This window comes from Triturus cristatus, chromosome 5_2, assembly GCF_964204655.1.
Source record: "Triturus cristatus chromosome 5_2, aTriCri1.1, whole genome shotgun sequence".
NCBI lineage: Eukaryota > Metazoa > Chordata > Amphibia > Caudata > Salamandridae > Triturus > Triturus cristatus.
The window spans coordinates 307327582-307346896 of NC_140588.1; the positions used below are offsets into that span (position 1 = coordinate 307327582).

The 19315-nt window shown below is 42.2% G+C and overlaps 1 protein-coding gene across 2 annotated transcripts in view; it reads right to left on the bottom strand.

Moving 5' to 3' along the window:
• C5_2H5orf22 (chromosome 5_2 C5orf22 homolog) overlaps positions 1-19315 on the bottom strand; it is a 409270-nt gene that overhangs the window by 71020 nt on the left and 318935 nt on the right. For both annotated transcript variants that reach the window (XM_085607073.1, XM_085607074.1), the window contains one exon: positions 11425-11491. In XM_085607073.1, coding sequence (XP_085463199.1) covers positions 11425-11491 — 67 coding nt within the window. The remainder of the gene's footprint in view (positions 1-11424; positions 11492-19315) is intronic.

Sequence of the window (19315 nt, forward strand, 5' to 3'; positions counted from 1 at the left end):
GTTTTCGTCGAGATCTCTGCTGATAGTGTCTGCCTGAACATTTTGGACACCTGGGCAGTGTGTTGCCGGGATGTTCAGGTTCCTGGCCAAGGACCATCTCCAAATCGCCTGGGCCTCTAGTGACAAGGCTCTGGACCTCGTCCCACCACTTGTTGAGGTAGTACATGGTGGTTGTATTGTCCGTCTGAACAAGCAGGGTCGTGGTCGTGAATGATGGATTAAAGGCCTTGAGCGCTAGATGAACTGTGTGGAGCTCTAGGAGATTGATATGATAAGTCATCTATCTCTCCGACCATGTGCCCTGAATCTGGAGGTTATCCATGTTGGCTCCCCATCCTAGTAAAGATACATTAGCCAGTACGGTCAGAGAGGGGATCTGTTACTGAAACGGTTACGCTCGTAACATCTCTTACTAATACGGATGTGCTGAGATGTTGCCCGGTTCCATTTCTTGAAGGTTCTGGCTTGTCTGAGGTAGGGGCGAACCTTTCCGGTAGCCACAGTGCTGCTGACATTATAACACAGGGCCTTCCAGAAGGAGTCCTCAAGAGAAAACCCCTAAAGGGATAAAACTTCCGACTGCAGGCGGAGACTTCATGAAAGGCAAGAAGGTGACACAAGAAAACCTGGGGTCAAGCCAGGAAGGAAAATTAAACAGCGAGGAAGAATCAGACCAGGAAACAGAAAAAGTCTAAGCAAGAACAAAGGAACTAATGGAAATCCAACTAGGAACAGGAAGCTTTGACACGAACAAGATACACCAACAGGAGCGAAAATGCACCAACAAGAGCGAGGACACATGAGCAAGGAGTGTTGTAACGCAGATAGATGGGAGATTCAGCCCTTGATATACCCAGAAACAGGAAGTAAACAATCACCATCTTGGATAAGGCAGTAGTAATGAAAAAGATAAGAAAAGTGCCATCTTAGAATGGTGTAAGAAAACAATTCCCAAGGAATTCTGGGAACAAGGCTGTGGGATTAGGGGAAGACGGCTAGGAGGAAAATGGCTCCCCAGCATTATGATGGCTTTTATATCTGTTCCCCAGGTGTGAGGTGAGTGTATTAATGCCCATCACATAGGGAGCAGCAGTTCCAAAACTGGAACTGCGGCATACCAGAATCACTAAGGAAACAGTAACGGGCCACTGAATGGATCCGTGGGATGTCCGACGTGAGGGGAGATTAGCCTCGGGCTGAACTGTGGCCCGCTACTGATTATATGTAGGCGTCGTGAGACATACCCATGACGCCAATTCAGCGACAGCATTCTGTTGCGTAAAACCGCTGCGTATGCGAGAGGAGGAGGGATGGGCTGCGGGTTGAACCGCAGCCCGCTGCATTGAAGACAGACGCATCACGGGTCAGACTACGTCCCATGTCGTAACAGAAACAGCATGCCTTGCAGGAGATTGGTTTGAGTGTGCCACCAATTTAGGGACGGTTTTGCACGTATGGACAGCTTGAGCTTGTCTACCCAAATGCCTGTAATTTGGTCTCACTGGTCCTTTAGACATTCTTGGAGAGGCCACATGTGGAGGCAAGCATTTGTAAAGAGGAATATGCATGAGGCCATGGAGCTGAGAAGAGATGATACTGCCCTCACTATTGGATGAGATACCTTCATGAGAGTATGACATTTCTGAAGGACTGATAAGCGTCTCTCCTCCAAAGGACTCACTTTTGCCTGTCTAGTGTCGATGGTGGCTCTCAAGTAATGCAAATTCTGGACTGGTGTTGGGGTGGACTTTTTAAGGTTGACAGAAAGCCCCAACTGTTGACGCAGATTGCAGGTCCATTTAAACTGAAGTGGAGATTCCTGAGACGTTGACGATTTTATGAGGCAGTCGTCTAGGTATGGGTAGACAAAGATTCGGTGCTTTCTTAGATGGACTGCCACTACTGCCATGCACTTTGAGAATGTTCTGGGTGCTGACTTTAGCCCAAATGGTAGTACTGTGTACTGTGCTGATAATGGTCCTGTCCAACAACTTATCTGAAACATTTTTGATGCTGTTTGGTGATTGGAATGCAAAAGTATGCATTGTGAAGGTCGATGGAGCAAAGCTAAACTCCCTAGTGTAATTGGGGATAGATTTGATGTAACGCCAGCATCTGGAACTCCTCTCCCCGAAACCACTTGTTGGCTATTTTGAGATCCAGAATGGGAATAAATTTGTTGTCTTTATTGTTCACTAGGAAGTACCTGGAGTACATGCTTGTCCCCTGTTGTCTGTGGGGAATGCCTTCCATCTCCTTGTTCTGTTAGAGGATGTTCACTTCCAACTGTAGCAATGTAAGATGGAAATTGGACGGTTATGGAGGAATGACCGGTGGTGGGACGGTGAACCTGAGACAATATACATTTTGCCCAATATTCAGCACCCAGGCGTCTTTTGTGATGAGTTATCACTCTGTCAGTTAATGAGAAATGCTTTCCCCTACCGGAGTGGGTAAAGGAAGAGAGGTCTTGTGGTTTGGATCCTGGTGACTCTGTTTCACCTTGGACAGGGAGTTGGGTAGAGTGTCCTCACGTCTGTTTTCGCTGTTGCTGGTACAAACTTTGTTGTTGTTGCTGAGATCTACCTGTGGACCATTGAGGGGCTTGAACCCTCTGAGAATAAAACTGACATTGGTTGGGTCGGAACAAACCTCTGTTCTTTTGGTTTCTCTAGACCCACTGCTTTGAGGGTCTCCATTTCGCTTTTCATTCTCACCACTTTTTCATCAGCGTGACTTCCAAAGAGTGTGGAGCCTGAGAATGGTAGGTTCTGTATATCTTGTTGCGACTCCAGCTTAAGAGATTTCAACCGGAACCAAGCATGCACTAATCACCTGACTAGATACCATTGCTCCCTTGTTGACTATCACCATAAAATCTTCTCTCTAGTCTCTCGGAAGATGTTAGGCAAAAGGCTGGATGGAGTCCCAGAGGTCTCTGTCATATCTGTCCAAGAGAGCTGTAGCGCTGGGTCCTTTAATTAATGTTGCTACCAACTTTGCGGCCTGCTGAGTCCAATTTCCTGCTGTCATTATACGGAGGAGCAAATGATGATGGAGAAATTAAGTGGTACTTTTCAGTTGCTAATATCACCACACAGTCTGGTGGAGGATCAGAGTGGAGGAACAGTGGGTCTTGAGCTGGAGGCTTGTACTTCTTTTGGAGCCTCGACAAAGCACGATTAATTAAGGCAGGTGTCAAAAACAGCTCCATGGCAGGTTCTAGGAGGCCAGGGACCAACGGAAGTAAAGGTCTGGAAGCAGTACGTTGGTGTAGTGTCTTGAATATCACAGATGTGGAAGGTGTTGGAACCAACATCTGTATAATCAGTTTGGCTGCCCCTCATACCAGGACCTCTTGGAAGGTTATAATGTCATCCACAGGGGAGATACGAGGCGGTGGAGAGTCCGATAATGTTGGAGAATATACTCCTGTAGAAGTGGAAGAAGTATCTTTATGCCTCCAATGAGATCTTGTACGGTGAGACCGATGACTTCGATGAAAACGGCGAGACAATGTTGATGAGCGCCTAGGACTATGATGGTGAGAACGGTGGCGCGATCGAGAGTCCGACCTATTTCTCAGAGCTGGAGTGTCTTTATGTGGAACAGGAGTTACTGGAGGAGGCACTATTGGTAGTGGTTGAGGAGGCAAGGATGGTTGCAGAGTTGAAGGTAATGCCGATGGTGGAGGTGGTGGTAGAGGTGGTGGAGGAGGAGACTGAGGTGAAGCAGGTGACGTAGGAGGAGGAGAGAGAGATGATGGCACCACAATGGGAAAGAGTGAATACGCTCTCGAATATGGAGTCTGGAGAAGAATATATTTTTCTTTCTTGTCTCCTTGACATCGAGAAACTCTTCGACATCAACATTTCACTGTGTTTTGAAGTTGTTCCAATCCTCGAGGTCAGCCTCCAGGTTCCTTGAAGTCGAGCCACTCCTTCCTGATGACAAGGTACTCCTCGACGTTGACCGCAGTGTGGGGTCACCTAGGCCACAAATGATGTCGCTTCCTGAACGTTGATCCAGCTTTTAACGGCAAACAAGTCAGAATTGTATCTTGCATTGATGTCGACCCTCTTGACGTCGACTGGGACAATGTTGTTTTTGCCCAGAAAATCTCTTTTTAGACCTCCCTTGTCATCTAGAGGTTGCAAAAAGAGCCCTGGTGGAAGATTCGCCTTCCCCTCGCTCTGAGGCCCAACCTTCAGGCTATGTTTGTAGGAGCTGTCAATCCCAAGGAGGCAAATCTTCTCCCTTTCACGTAAGATATGTCGCAAAAAGTTCCGGCAATGATGACATGCATCAGGAACATCAGATGGTGGTAGACAGATGATAGAGACCTTGTGAGCATCTGTTTAAGCCTTCTTCCTCACACTACTTGGGCACTTATCAAATAATGAAGGCACTATATTTGACAAACAGACAACAACAGAAAAAAGGCAAGGAGAGATGAAAAATGACAAATAAAGGGGTTGTCACCAATTTCAAATAGAGAATCTTGATGAAAAAAAGCCAAAAAATTCTGAGCTCATTGCTCCAGGGTTCTGTCAGCAGGAGCCTGAAAAAAGAACTGAAGCAACTGCCACATGCTGAGCATGATGGGATACTGGTGGTCTCTGGCACAGTCTCTATTTTTAGCCATATAATGACAGCCTATAAGGCTACACTGCCCTGCTCTTCTTCATCTCTATAATAAACAAGCATTTGCAATGCAATAGGTCTCGCATTTGTGAGAGTTTGAGCTATTGGCATTGCAAATGACAATGCATTTTATTTATGGGTTTTGATAACCTGCAAGCGTAAGTAAGGAATTTAAGTACAAACTGCATGTTTACACACCTCTTGCAGGTTTTCAAAACACATAAATAAAAGCCATTATCATTTACATTGCCAATAAGTCAAACTATTGAAAAGGCAAGCCAGAGCTATTGGCTTTGCCAATGTGTGTAAGCTATGTTCTAGAGCAGGGTAAGCATTACAACTGACTAATTTGGGAGTTGAGGGGTGGTTACACTCTGATAATTTACATTTCCAAAGAAAATAACTCACTGAAGTAGTTAAAATAATTTCTAGTGATTTAGCTTACTTCAAGCATTTCATCCTTTACTTTTCGTCTTGCCTGACACCAAATAAAATACTTATGGTATCGACAACCACTAGAATTCACAGTCTAAAAAACAATCTAAGTTGTTCAATAATTTCTCGTGATTTACAGTTTTGGTGTGCTAGTATGCTGTAGGTACTTTTAACATGACGTAATATGAATCGAGAACATTGAGCTGTACCTGTTTTCACACTACTTTGCCAATAATAACATAACGATTTACGTTTCCTCTAAATTGAGACTGACACCTTAATCCTCTAGCCTGACTTTCCAGTGCGTGTCGCTTCCTATCTTGTTAGCCTTGTCTTAATTGTATGTTCATATAATGTCATTGCCCAAGAATTGTACTTCAGAATGAAAACAAATATGCTCGTCAGACACAATCCTGTCCCCGTGCCTTGACAATTCAGCACTTTGTAACTTGCCGCATTTTCATTTATTCGCGGCTAAATGTGTATTGTGGTGCCACTTTTCATCTAACATCTCTATATTATATTTTAGTTCTGATGTCCAACGCACTGACATCTGGCTATGTCTCCTTGGAAACCATCGCTAATCTGGACTAGTTCAGCACGTGGGGCCCTGGCCTCACACCCTCTCTGCCTGCCAGCCCTTCTCTCACCTCTGATATGCAGCTTTTCCCCACCATCGCTTTTTGCTATAAGACTTTTTCCACACAAAGTCTTTAGAAATCAATATTTCCCCCTCTCTAATGGGAAAACCCAAGAACATATTCTGGAGCAGCCTCTTACACGGTGTGTAATGCAAGTTTAAAACGTGTATTTGTAAAGCGCACGTTCACCGAGAAGGGCATCTTGGCGCTGAATAACATGTTAGTTGTCCAACTCAATGGTACTCATTAATAAATGACTTTCATGTTCAGTGCTTTCTAAAACAGACTGAGACCATGTAGCACTAAACAAACATAAGTCACGAGTCTCCACTGCATCAACCAGGATTTGGTGCAATGCATTAACTATTTGAGGTTTCATAATTTATGTTAAAATTCATTTAAGATGCGTGTTTTATATGTAGCTACCGAAAAATTTTAAAATATTTTGCTTATCCACGCCCACTTATTCCGCCCCCTACCCCACCCCCGTGCATGCAGCATCGCAGTTCCCATACTTCTTTGTGCTCTGTCATCACTGTTTGCGGGAGACATTTACTTCAACGCGAATAATAACAAGCGTTCGAAAAAACCCAGCACCAGCGTCAGCCACCAAGAGCAACGTGCTAAAACTGCGCTGCAATGAAAGGCTTTTCAAGTCCAAGCTAAACTAGAGAGAAGACGCTGAAAGATGTCTCGGCTTCTGTGTGCGAAAGAGCATATAGACCACAAAGCTTCCCTTACGTTTCGATATTATACTATTAGGTTTGTCAGACCTTTTTAATCTCAGGGATAAAGAGTGTTTGTTGGTGTTTCTTAGTTAGACTCAACAGCTGAACTGCAGCTTATAATATTTCATTGTGTACCAATTCATATGGTAAAATCGAATGAATTAAAAATGGGCATAAAGGGAATCTATGACATTTTTTTAAAATGTGCTCTAGATACTGAGTTAGGTTATTTTTTCAACTCTGAATTTGTGGTTAACCATACAAACATGATTCAGATGGAATTTTCCAAACGTTGCTCTTTCTTGCACACTAGCTTACATCTGGAAGTAAATCACAGAGAGAAATTCAGTTGTTTATATCAAGTGCTCAACATTCTGTGTCCTATCAGTTTCACCATAAAAAGGGTATTCAACTTGAGTGGGGTGGCCTAATGCCCTCTAAAGGAAGGGTACCAAAATGCAAAGTAGAGACATAAACGTTTCATCATCAAAATTGACCCGCTTTGGAGAAGTGGGTAGCAGCGGTATTTAGGCCCAGGCTCAGCAGCCATGCAGGTAAACCTACTAAAGCTAAACATTTCTGAAAACTAGACAAATAGGGGAGTCATGGGTGGTGTGACACACATGCTTCCCACTATGTTTTCTTACCCTGAGTGCCCTGCGAATCTCCGCTATGGCTAAAATCACAAAGTTTTTTCTCATTTCTGTGAGGAAAAGGTTCATAATTTGCAGAGATTAGCAAAATCCTACAACCCAGAGTTCCAACACTTCTCTCGATAAAAAATGGTATACCTACTTATGTCGCTGAACCTAGCGCCCACAACAGGAATGGATCAAACCAGTAACCATGCAAAGACAAATTTTCTCTTGCTTGTCATGGGTATGGGAATGCTCTAGTTCTAAGGGGCCAAAAAGACCGTTGGGTCTCTAGATATGGAGGTGCAGCCTGATGTCAGTAAGGGCTGGCCCCAACTCTGTTATTTCTTTAAAAAAATATCCCTGCCATCCAGTGGGATTTCAGCCCCTTTCGGAGAAAACAAATCCTCCAACCCTTCCCCAGGGGGATTGGGCGGGTTGCAGAAAGACTGCTAAACTGGATCTGGTGTGTGGGCATGACCGCCACCCCTTTTTTAATAATTTGCCTAGTGAGTTTACTGTATCCCAGGGTGGGAAGATTGTAGAATATCCATTCTGGCACCCAGTAGTGTTAGACCTGCTCTGGGGTGGGGGTGCATTCTGATGCCTGAGCAGGCTGCGCTCACCTGTTTTTTAAAAGTTTACAGAAGTATACAAATATGGCGTGCAAAATAACGATGGATTGGGATGTGGCCTGAGCAACTACCAGTGGCTGAGATTAATTCAAACATTTCATGAAGAGATGAGATATTGTATTGTAATATATTATAATTGCATTTATATAGCACTTACTACCCCTGACGAGATATGCCCTCGATCACTGATGGAAATTATAATAAAATGAGCCTAATGGCTCATTTTACTTTTAGATAGATGACATCAGCGAACCATGCACACCTATCATCACTCGGACAAAAAAGGATAACACAGCCATGAGCTGTTGGACAAACAGTTCCCCAGCAGCCCAAGCTGCTAAAGCAAAAAGGAAAACCCTAAGATGCCAGCATGTGTTGTGCTGTCCATGTTGAGGTCACGCCCAGAGCACCCACGGGGTTAATGTCTGGACATCACTATTTATAATTACTCACTTGTCAACTACAAGGGGGGAATATTGGCACTGAGCGGGTAAGGTTGGGGAAAATTATTCCTTGGCTGTCAGGCGACTTAGATCCATACATAACAGCTTGAAATAACCAGAGAATAACATTCCCCCACCCCATTCTATCAACACAATGCTATTCCATAAGCATGATTGCACACTTCATATAAAAAATTAAGCTCGTCGAGAATCTTAGTTCTAAAAGTCAGGAATAAAACTATTATACAATGTCTGTAATTCTGTCTACAATAGACAAGCACTACTGTACTCTCTGTTCACTTCAGGACGCTAGCAGGTTAAGATCAGCCCTCCGGAGCAAGTCTAGAGGCGTCATCACAATGTTTTAAACTTGAGGATTGGTGGCAACTACTTAAACTCTCCTCTTGGTTTCATTTGGGGGTGGGGGGAGGGAAGAGGGAGAGAATGGTAGAAAGTAAATTGATTAATTGCTACATTGGAAATATGAGAGAAACTCTAGTCCATCAAATTGAATTATTTAGCTAGGAAAAAACACCAAAGCACTTTAGCACTGCTTTCACTTTATATCGATTAAGTGCAATGTTATTATCCACATTTTAGAAATTCGAGGAAAATGTAGAATATTTTACTCTAACGCTTAAATTGGAAGTATTTCGTAAATTTTATTAGGCCAGTATAAATCAATAGCACTTCAGCATTGTTCTACTCTATTTTGATTAAGAGCAATCTTATTAGTTATAATTTTTTTTATTTAAGGAAAATGTAATATAACTCACTCAATCCATCCAATCTGATTTAATGAGGAAAAATAATGTATCCACTTATTTATCTATTTATTTTTCCTTTTTCATTCAAAGCACTTCAGAACCCCTGCACGTTATATCATTGAATCTATCTTAGATTGTAAAACTATACTCACTGTGCATATTCAGATGCGAAGTTTCAGACAATTGCTTTAAAAACCAAACAAAATTTAGAAATTCCTAGCTATGCACAAGTTTAGGCTATTTAACTTAAATGTTACCCCTTGATGGAGTATAATTGGATTTGTTGTCTTCCTTTCCATTTTTCCTCTCCGCTACGTATGAATACCTGCTAGTCTTCAAGTTTAAATATAAAACCTTGTTTGTTTGATTACAATGCAGTGCTGTATCCATTGTTGCTTTGTTTGCTCAATAAAAAAAGAGTGGGGGAAAAAACAAGCATTGGCATAGCCAATAGGTCTCGCCTTTGGGACCTTATAAGTGTTTAGCCATGCAACAGTTAATGTTGTTGCACCAAGGATATTGGGTTGGATAACTAAACACTTATAAGGTTCCAAAGGCGAGACCTATTGGCCATGCCAATGCTTGTTTTCTCTTTGCACTTGGATTTCTTGCATATGAAGCTTGGAAAGGTTGAGGCCCTGGCTCCCCCCCTAGTCCCACCCCACACTCCAGCCCCTAGTCCACCGCTCTTTTTGGTGAGTACCTGCAATTATTTTATTCCATTTAAAGCACTGATCGTAAGGGGAAGAAGACATGGTGCACAGTAGATTTTATTCAAGTAAAATCGAAGCTTGCCCTTTGGCGATTTAACCCGCTCACCTTATTAAATATTTGTTATTAATCATTCGAAAAGTACCGCAAGTAATAATGTGACTGTGGTACTTATAGCGTGCCAACTGTAACTTTTGAAAAGTGCTTTTACTGAGAGCCTTAAGTTATGCATTGGCAAACATAGTTTTGCCTAGTGATGACAGTTCAAAAGTCTTAAATATCGCGCAGCCTTCTGAAGAGAAACAACAAAAGGGAAGCGGTTTTTATTATTTTCAGAACCGTGACAGGAGTGTGATAGTTATTGTTGTCAGTGTTTCCGCTATCGCGGGTTCGAGGGGCCCGTGGAACAGGATGTGCTCTTCGGCTCAGACTCGGGGAGGTGATGGGCGCTTGCGCTCCTCTCCGCACGACTTCCTATTACCGGCTGCCTGACGGGCACGTCCTCGAGCCGCGCGGTTGCCATGTACACGGCTCTTAATGAACGTCTACTTTCTGTGTCTTTATTTCTCTCGGTGCAGGCTCCTTCAGACATCTTGGCAGTTGCTGGAGTCGCGGAATCAGGAAAGAATGCAGCTCCAGAAAGCAGCTGTGGTTCATAAACCCACAGAACAATAAAAACAAGCACGGTCCGCTTTCACTTTCGTCCATTGTGAAAGCTTTCTTGTCTTTATGGGGCCATGTGTTTGAAACACATGGCCCTATAAAGATAAGAAAGCTTTCACGACGCACGGAAGGCAGACGAGCCCGTCCAAAAACGTCACGAACAGCTCTTTTCCAATGGCTGGCCACCGTTTAGCATAAACGGTGACGCCAGCCAATGGAAAAGAGGAGCGGGGCTTAATGCCCTTTACAGAAAAGACCCAAAATCATTAAATCTCACCAGCAAGACTGCGCATGTGCGCAGCCTACGCCAGGCGAGACCTAAAAACCCCAAGGGCTCATTACACACACAGTAAATAGCAATACTGCATGGTGCAGTATTCAGAGTGCACAATATCGCACGATTTTAAGTTTTGCACATTGAAACGGGAGATGATGCACTATTAGAGCATGTTTCTCTCTTCCAAGTTATGCAAAAATCACAATATGTAGTGTTTGTTCTTTATCAAAACCAGGATTAATAATGTGAAAATCATGCTGGTCAAAAAGTTGTAGGGTGTGCTATTAATGCATGGGTTGTAATCCCAATTTGGATACAAACATGAGTTTGAAAGAGAATTTTCATTTCTGGTGAAAAGAACAGTTTTAATGAACAGGTACTGTCAAGTACGGAGTACAAGAACCTATTCAATTTGAAAGTGAGAGTACCAGCACTTCTCATTAGTAAACAGGTACTCTGGGATAATGAGTACCTCCACTTTTATATTTCCATTTCAGCACTGATGCAAAGAAGTGAAACTCATTAAAGTAGTAGTCGTGTGGAATCTAGATGAACTTCGATCACGGTATTATGGTAGAATGCATAATATAGGCTCACATAATCAAACGAAGAACCAATCAATCAGATTAGAAGTCTAGACTGAATGCTGGGAACTGTCCAGTCAATTAAAGCACATGTGCTGTTTGGTAAAATTGCAGCTTCCTTTGTGACTAATTTTCACATACTGAGTTTGCGCATGCTGTCAAAGGATGACGTTACTCCAAGCTCGTCAGTGCAGTTTTATCATAAACGGTTCAAAGTACAGCTAAATATTGCTAAATACTTGATTATATTTGACCGTTTACCATTTCATAATCTGGAGGTTCCATCCGAGTCTTTAAACGGCGCACCAGCGGTACAAGTGATTGCATTCTGTAAAACAAGAAATACACATTGATTGTACATTCAATTAATTCTAAAGTGTAACAGGTAAATACAACAATTTCCTATTTACTAATAGCTCCTCAATTATGTGAGAGCACGTATGATTAAACCAGACCAGTTTGTGATGTTTCATGCCACTATACCTCTAAGGCAATGTGTCCCAAAATACAAGTTGCGACCCTCTGGTGGATTATGAGCTGATATTTGGTGGGTTGTAAAAATCCGAGCAATAAATAAAGATGCTTTTAAATTGTGTATTTATCTTGTCACATTTGCTGTGCTTCAAAGACAGAAGTCAAATGTCAGGCTATGTCTTCTGACCAATTCATAGTTTTTTATAAAACGGGGATTGGTGTTTACAAACTCCTCCCACATTGCAGTCAGAGAAAGAAAATTAAAGATAATTGTGTGACAATCTTGCTGGGTACAAGGAGTGTGAAAGAAAAGGCTGCAGGATGTTATTTTTTGTAATACACAACAAAATGTAAATATCTGTAACTGCAATGTATACATACAGCATTTAGGAAAACAAAAATGAAGCACATTTTTGGCAACTGAAATATTTTAAAAAGGATCTGGACAAATTTAAACACTTTATTTAGTGATGAACAAATGATAAATATCCACACATTATCATTTGCGTGCAATATAGTTTTATGAGTATAACTTTATGTCTGTGTAAATTTAGTTTGGAAATTACAGTGTGCAACTATAAAATTTGTTAGTTACATTAAAAATCGCCCGCCTCATGTCAATTAAAGCGAAGTGGTTCGTGAAAGTTTGTAGTTCTAAATACTGCGTTATGGTTCTATAAAGGTTGGGAAGCACTGATCAAAGGAAACATATCAGTCAACAAAACTGAAGCACCTCTCGCCTTCCCAAAATAAGACAAAAAGATTTACAAATATATTGTTTTTTTTTACTATGGAATCACACTACTGCAGGGCACCATAGCCATGTACATTAATGAGAGACTTACTGTGTCCAATTAATAAAGGCAACCGGTTGGACAATAACAGAATGATTCACACCTGTTCATTTCTTCTTCAATGATTACCTTGTAATAATGTGTGGAACGAATACCTCCCAAAAACATAATATCAACTATTTAAATTTCATACGAACCTCTGAAAAACTGAAGCCTCTGAAAAAGCTGCATTAGTAAAACAAGTATCTGCAATGCAATAGGTCTTGCATTGACACGCGTTTGAGATATTGGCATTGTAAATGACAATGCGTTTTATTTATGTTTTGGTTTTTAAAACATAAATAAAAGGCATTGTCATTTACAATGCCAATAACTTCAACTCTCGCAAATGTGAGACCTATTGCATTCCAAATGCCTGAAGGCATCGTTGAGTTTCCCCCTTCTGTCTCCCATGGCCCCTGAAGAGCTCCCTGTTTGATACGAGTTAAATAAAAAAACTGGTGGTCACAAATGCGATTGAGAGACCCTCCTGCAGTAAGAGAAACTCATTAAAGAAAATAGTGTTTACAGACTAAAGAAGACATACCGTGTAACAACCGAAGTAAAAGGGTCGGTCCTCATTGGAGGTTACAAATGAAGACAAGGTGGTACTAAGGCGGGACTAACAAGCCTAATAACAAATCAGAAGCCAGCATTTAAGAAGGACAATGACACAAGCAAATGACAAATATGGGCGGAGAGGTGGCGGGACTTCAGGTACATACTCCAAAACAGCATGGCTTGCAGAGCAACACATGCGCTGCCCAGGCTCGACCTAAAGGAAAAAAGCATCTTAGATGTTGCTCTTCCAGACTCTCCAATATATTGTGATTTTGTGAATTGCGATTTTTGCACAAAATAAGGTGAAAAGCGCTATGCTTGCAAGTTCTGATAAAATGTCCGCAATAAAAGGCTGCTTCCATGCTACTGGCTGTACGTGCCTCACGTCCGCCTGTCATGAGTGTTGTCTTCAGACTATCCAGTAAGCCGGTACTTTGGAGACACAGCACCAGTCAGACTTGGCACTGGCTGAATTCATTAGGGCTCACACACAACAAGGCTTGTCACCTTAAAGATTTGGTGGTGCTTCAGAATTGTGGCCTCCCCTCACTCCCTATGATCATAAGCTGTACGAGCGAAACACAGAGAGAGTCAGCCAGAAATGTCTATTTTTTAAATGTGCACAGCTAACCTCAATGTTTCGCCAGCAGGGTAGGATTGGCTTATAGGGCAATCAGGCAATGCCTGGATGAACTTGTATGGAGTTGTCTGAAACGTCAGTGTGTGGGACGTTTTGTCTCGGAGTGGGACTGTTTTGTGGTCTGCTGGAACGGTTTTTACAGCTGACTTCCCTGATATTAAAACAAACATTGCCTGCCATAATTTGTAAAACACATATACAGCATGTCATTGCACTTTTATTTCACTAATAGGAGACACTTTTATTTTGACGCCCGGGCCTATTTTTTGTCCCAGTCCTACCCTGCATGTTAGGGTAAGATGTGTACAGTAAACACTTGTTCACATCTGGCTTCTGTTTGTTTATGGATCGGGAAAATGTATGTCTATTTTCTATTCAAGGTGCGCACGTAATGGGGGAAGAGAATGAAAATAGGAAATAAGATTTAAAGGGGCAGAAGATTTTTTTTTTCAATTTAAATGTGTTAAAGCTCCGGCCAACTGGAGTGGTGTGGAGCAAGGATGTGAGGAAGTCATCCTTTTTGCCATGATCACCCCCATTTTTAGGCTCAGCCTGGGCAGCGCATGGCTGCGCTGAGAAGGATGCTTTATTCAGGGTGGGACTTAAAGCTCCAACCACTCTCCGCCCATATGTTTCTTTGGCTGTGTCATTGTCCACTGTAAACTGTGGCTGTTCACTGGTTAATAGGCTTAGTTGACCCTCCTTAGTACCGCCTTGTCTCATTTTGTAACCTCCCATGGGGACAACTCTTGCTACGTGTGTTGTTACTAGGTAGGCTTTAATTACAGTCTCTGAGTACTATTTTCTTAAATAGCTTTGTCCTGCCTGACTCTGCAGGCAAGACCCGCTCTCTCCTAACCCTTTTAAAAAACAATTATAGCATGAATGCGTTTGCAATGCGATAAATCTCGCATTTGCGAGAGTTTAAGCCATTGGCATTGTAATGACAATGCCTTTTATTTATCTGTTTTAAAAATAACACATAAATAAAAGGCATTGGGCTACATGTATCAAAATTGGAATTGAGATTACCTAATTGAGATTTTCAGTGAATCACAATTAGGTAATCGGAATTTCCAATGTATGAAACTCCATGAGTTTCATATACCGATTCGTAGTGGGTCGCAAAGTGACCTACCTCATTAATATTAATGAGGTAAATCGCAATTTGTCACCCCTAGGAATCGCAAAAATCACTGGGATGGTGGCCTGCTGGTGTCAGCAGACCACCATGTTTGTGATTGCTTTTAAATAAAGCAATATTTTTGTTGTAAAACAGCCCATTTTCCTTTAAGGAACATGGGCTGCTTTACAAATAGAAAAATGAAAGGTTTTACTTTCATTTTTTAAGAATAGGCAGTGGTCCGTGGGACCAGTGCCTGCTCTTAAAAATGCTTTTACAAACATTCACAACGCGGAAGGGGTCCCTCGGGGACCCGTTCCCATTTGCAACATCCCATTTGCAACTTGTAACATGCAAATGTTTTGTAACCGCATTCACGGTCACTAAACATTCATACATACCATTAGGATTCGCTATTTGGAAGGGACGCCTTAAACTCGCCCCTTCCAAATAGCAAATCGCAAACCCATTTTGCGATTCGGTAACAGGTCACCGAATCGCAAAATAGGGCTTGATACATGTATCAAGCATTTTTGCATTCGTAAACGGGCCGATTCAGAGAATCGGCCCGTTTGCGCACACAAAAGTGATTGATGCATGTGGCCCATTGTCATTTACAATGCCAATAGCTCAAACTCTCGTAAATGTGAGACCTATTGCATTGCAAATGCTTGTTTGACTGATACTGGTGGTTACTGACTCTAATTGTGTCCTGGGCTCTGATAACAAGGCCCAGGGTCAGTGCTATATTTAAAAAGTAGATGGTAATGACAATTGGTACTGGCAACCTACCTGTACGTACCTATTATATGGTAGGGCATGTAGGTTTAACGGCCCAGTGGATTCAATGCACTTAAGTGTGCATTGCTGTGGTGCCTGCTGTCATTTCAAAAGCAAGCCCTGCTTTGCAGGCTGCTTTTAAAATAAAACTATGTCCAAATTCGACATTGGGATAAAGGTACTTCCAAGTCTTAAACTGCCTAATTTTTGCATACAAGTCTCCCCTATGGACTACCCTAGGTGCCCCAAGGATGGGGGCCATGTTAAAATAAGCAGGGACATTATAAACGATATTTTATATGCCCTGGTGGGGGGAAAACTGCCAATTTCGTTTTCCCCATTGTAGTACATTAGCTCCATAAGCTAACATAGGAAGGTTTTATTTAACATTAATAAAGTCTATCTTTTGACAGGAGTAATCTAAAATAATACTCAAAGTATGAAGATAATAGTTGCAATATGTTCAGCAACTTTACAAGGTTGGACTTATTATAACTATTATAGAAAATAAGTTATAGAACTGCTTTCTTAAAGTTACCCAATTCAGCTCTGTAGTAGCCTCTTCTGAATTGGCCAGCATTTGACCGGCTGAGCCAAGCTGCTTTATTTAGATATGAAGTGGCCTGAACTGAGATAAAGAAGACATCTGGTGGGAGGAGATCTGCTGCTTGCAGATGCCAAGAAGGGGGGCTGGGTAGCCAAACTGGTCTGCAAAGGGAGAAAGATAGTTAGGACAGGAACCAGGCCCACCCCACTTCCTGCACCCCCAGGCAGATCGGAGCCCCTGTAATTGAATTGGGGGGAGGGTCTGGAAGGGGAGTGCTAGGGAAAGTTAGCCCCACCTGTGGGTTGGCTTAGCCAGACCTACACCTCCAGGAGAGATTTTTGTGAACAGTGCTTTCTGGGTCAATGCCACACTTCAGGGGAAGTGGTCATCGGCAACCTGCACCCTATTGGTCCCATCTTCTTGCCATCCCAGAAACCTGGATAAATATGGGAGACCAGCCCAGCAACTTAGACTGCCTGGAGACAAGCAGAAGAAAAGAACTGCCTCGCTGAACCCCTGGTCTGCACCAAGATGGACTGCACTCATAAGGACTGCACCTGTTGCACACTCCGGCCTTTACAAAAGAGGACGTTGCCTTGCTTTAAAGTTTGAGATGTGGTCTCCCTGAATGTAAAAGATACAAAAGAGCTTCAAGAAGTCACCAGCATTAACTCCACCAAGAAGAGCCCAGCTGACCAGCATCCTGGGGACTTTTAAGGATTTGAGCCGGTGAATTGTGGAAATTGTAGTCCCAACTCTTCAATTAGCAACTCAGAGCTTCTGCAACCTTAGCTGGAGTTCTGGACACTTCAAAACCTCAAAAGGACGTTCTGGAAGAAGATCCAATAGTTTGGAATAATTTGGAGAGTTTTTGGTAAATAGCTCAATAAGTTGACCGACCCGATGTTGAGAGTTGAAGCTGTTGATGTCGAACCGCATCTCTGCCTGAAATCCAGGTTTGCTCTGCTGAAACCTCCGGATCTCTTCGCCATCAACAACGAGAACCAAGACCTCCAGGAATCATCGAGGCATCGCATGGAAGCAAGCCACCATCATGGAACAGCAACCCGGCCTTAAGAGGAGCCTTGCTTGACGGCGAAAGAAAAAGCTTTTAAAAAAATGACTAATTCAGAAGGTAAAAACTTGACCAGATCCAACCGCTCATCGTATCCGACCCGCGGTCAGGATGAAACTTTGACTTTGTCCCGGCCAAGCGTGACCAGATGTTCCAGGTGTCAATTTTGGCTTTGTGGAAAGCTGACCCCTGCGCACTTGTCCAATTAAATCTAAGGGTGTACAGGTAGTCGGAGGTAAAGCAGAGCAGTTTAATCACGCTCGAGCCAACACGTAAAAAACACATCAGAGAAGGGAATGAACAACTGAAACATTTATCCTTTCATATTTATACTATATTACAAACGTGCAGGCTCCACTCCCCTCCCCTAGTCCATTGGAAATTTTCTTCGAGTTATACATACAAAAAAAATAGCTAACAACACTACATTTTCAAGGTAAGTAATGTGAGCGAGACTCGCAAGGCTTGACTAACTGCAAATTGGATGGAAAAAATATGTTTTTCCATCTTAGAAAAGCACAAATGATTAACAGGGTGTAATTTGTCTAGCAACCATTTGGTACTTTCCAAGGGAGTGAAGAATACGAAAATGTAAAATTCAGCACATACATGGAAAAACTTCTAAGACAACAATGTACAAAGTCAGGTAGATACAAAAATGACTGGACTTGTGTTTGGATCATACAAATGTTTCCTCAGCTTTTAGGTACTAGAAAGCACATTTTGACATTTAATCTTTAAATATTCATATCTCTGGTTCAGTACATTGAATTTTTTGTCGTTTTGATGTCATTTAAGGCGTTCGGTGCTTGCGTCGGCCAACGGCTGACGCAAGCACTACCTCCCTGGTGCCGTGCACGTCCGTTGGCTGACGCAGCCCCGCCCACTCTTTAATTCTCCCACACTGCGGGAGAATTTGCGCCGCGGTTAAGAGGTTGCCTATTTTTATAAATTGGTGTTGGATTTTTTGTGTTTGTTTTGTCTTACTTATATTCTGTTATTGATGTTTTTAAATGCTTTACACACCTGTCTCCTAAGTTAAGGCCGACTGCTCATGAGGCAAGCTACCAAGGGTTAGCAAATATTAACTTATTTAGACTTTACTGGACCTTATTTGTGATTATGGTGTAGTTACTAGCTGTAGGTACCTACCTGCACCAACTGACAACCCACCTTCCAACAAAGGGCATGCAAAAATATGTTATAGTTAACAAGGTCAACGGCAGGGTAATGGCAGTGCAAGCAAAAACAAGTTGGAAACTAAGTAGCAGAACTGCTCATGGAGAAATGAGCAGACTAAACAGGCTGTGTGGCTCTTCTGCCATTATTATGTATGTGTTCTGTGAATCTTTTGCATACCAGCATTCCACCTTTAAAAGCCAGTGGTATTCATATTTCTTTCAAATGAGTTCAACAGATCTCTCTCACTTTTTCATAATGTGTAGGTGTCAGAGAGCCAAAATCAGCCTATATAAATTATTGTTGCTCACGATATGCATAGACAAGGTTTAAGATGCTCCTGCCTTTCTACTGCAGCTTCAAAGAAAAAATATAAAATGTAACAAAACATGTATCAAAACATGATGTGCTTAAGTGTGCTGTAGGGAGCAGGCTGTTACTGTGTAAGCTGCATACAATACACTCTGTAATATGTTCAACATTCCAGATACATTTTGTTGGTCCAATTTTTTGTAACTTGGAATCCTAATTATCACATTACATACTCAGAGCTACAATAACCAGTATTCAAAGAAACAAGTTAAGACTAGATGAGACACTGTTGCACAGAAAAGGGACAATTGAAAACGCACAACTTGTTAACCCTCTGCGTAAAACACAGGTGTTAGGCTTCACTGTAGGCCCTATGGGAAAGGGATGTCTGAGAATGGGGATCTCTTCCTTTATCAGGCAAAGTCACTACTCTAAAAACAGGCGTTGGAAGCATAATGCTGATAATGTGGTGAGAGTTTCCTGTTCATAGCTGTTGGATGTAAGTCAGGATGCAATAGCAGTGGCGACCCAGAACTTATGCACAAAATACCTCATGAAATGCAGAACTGCCCTTCCCCATAGTCCGAGACAGAGACTAGTGTGGAGAATGAAGGCAAGGATATGGTGT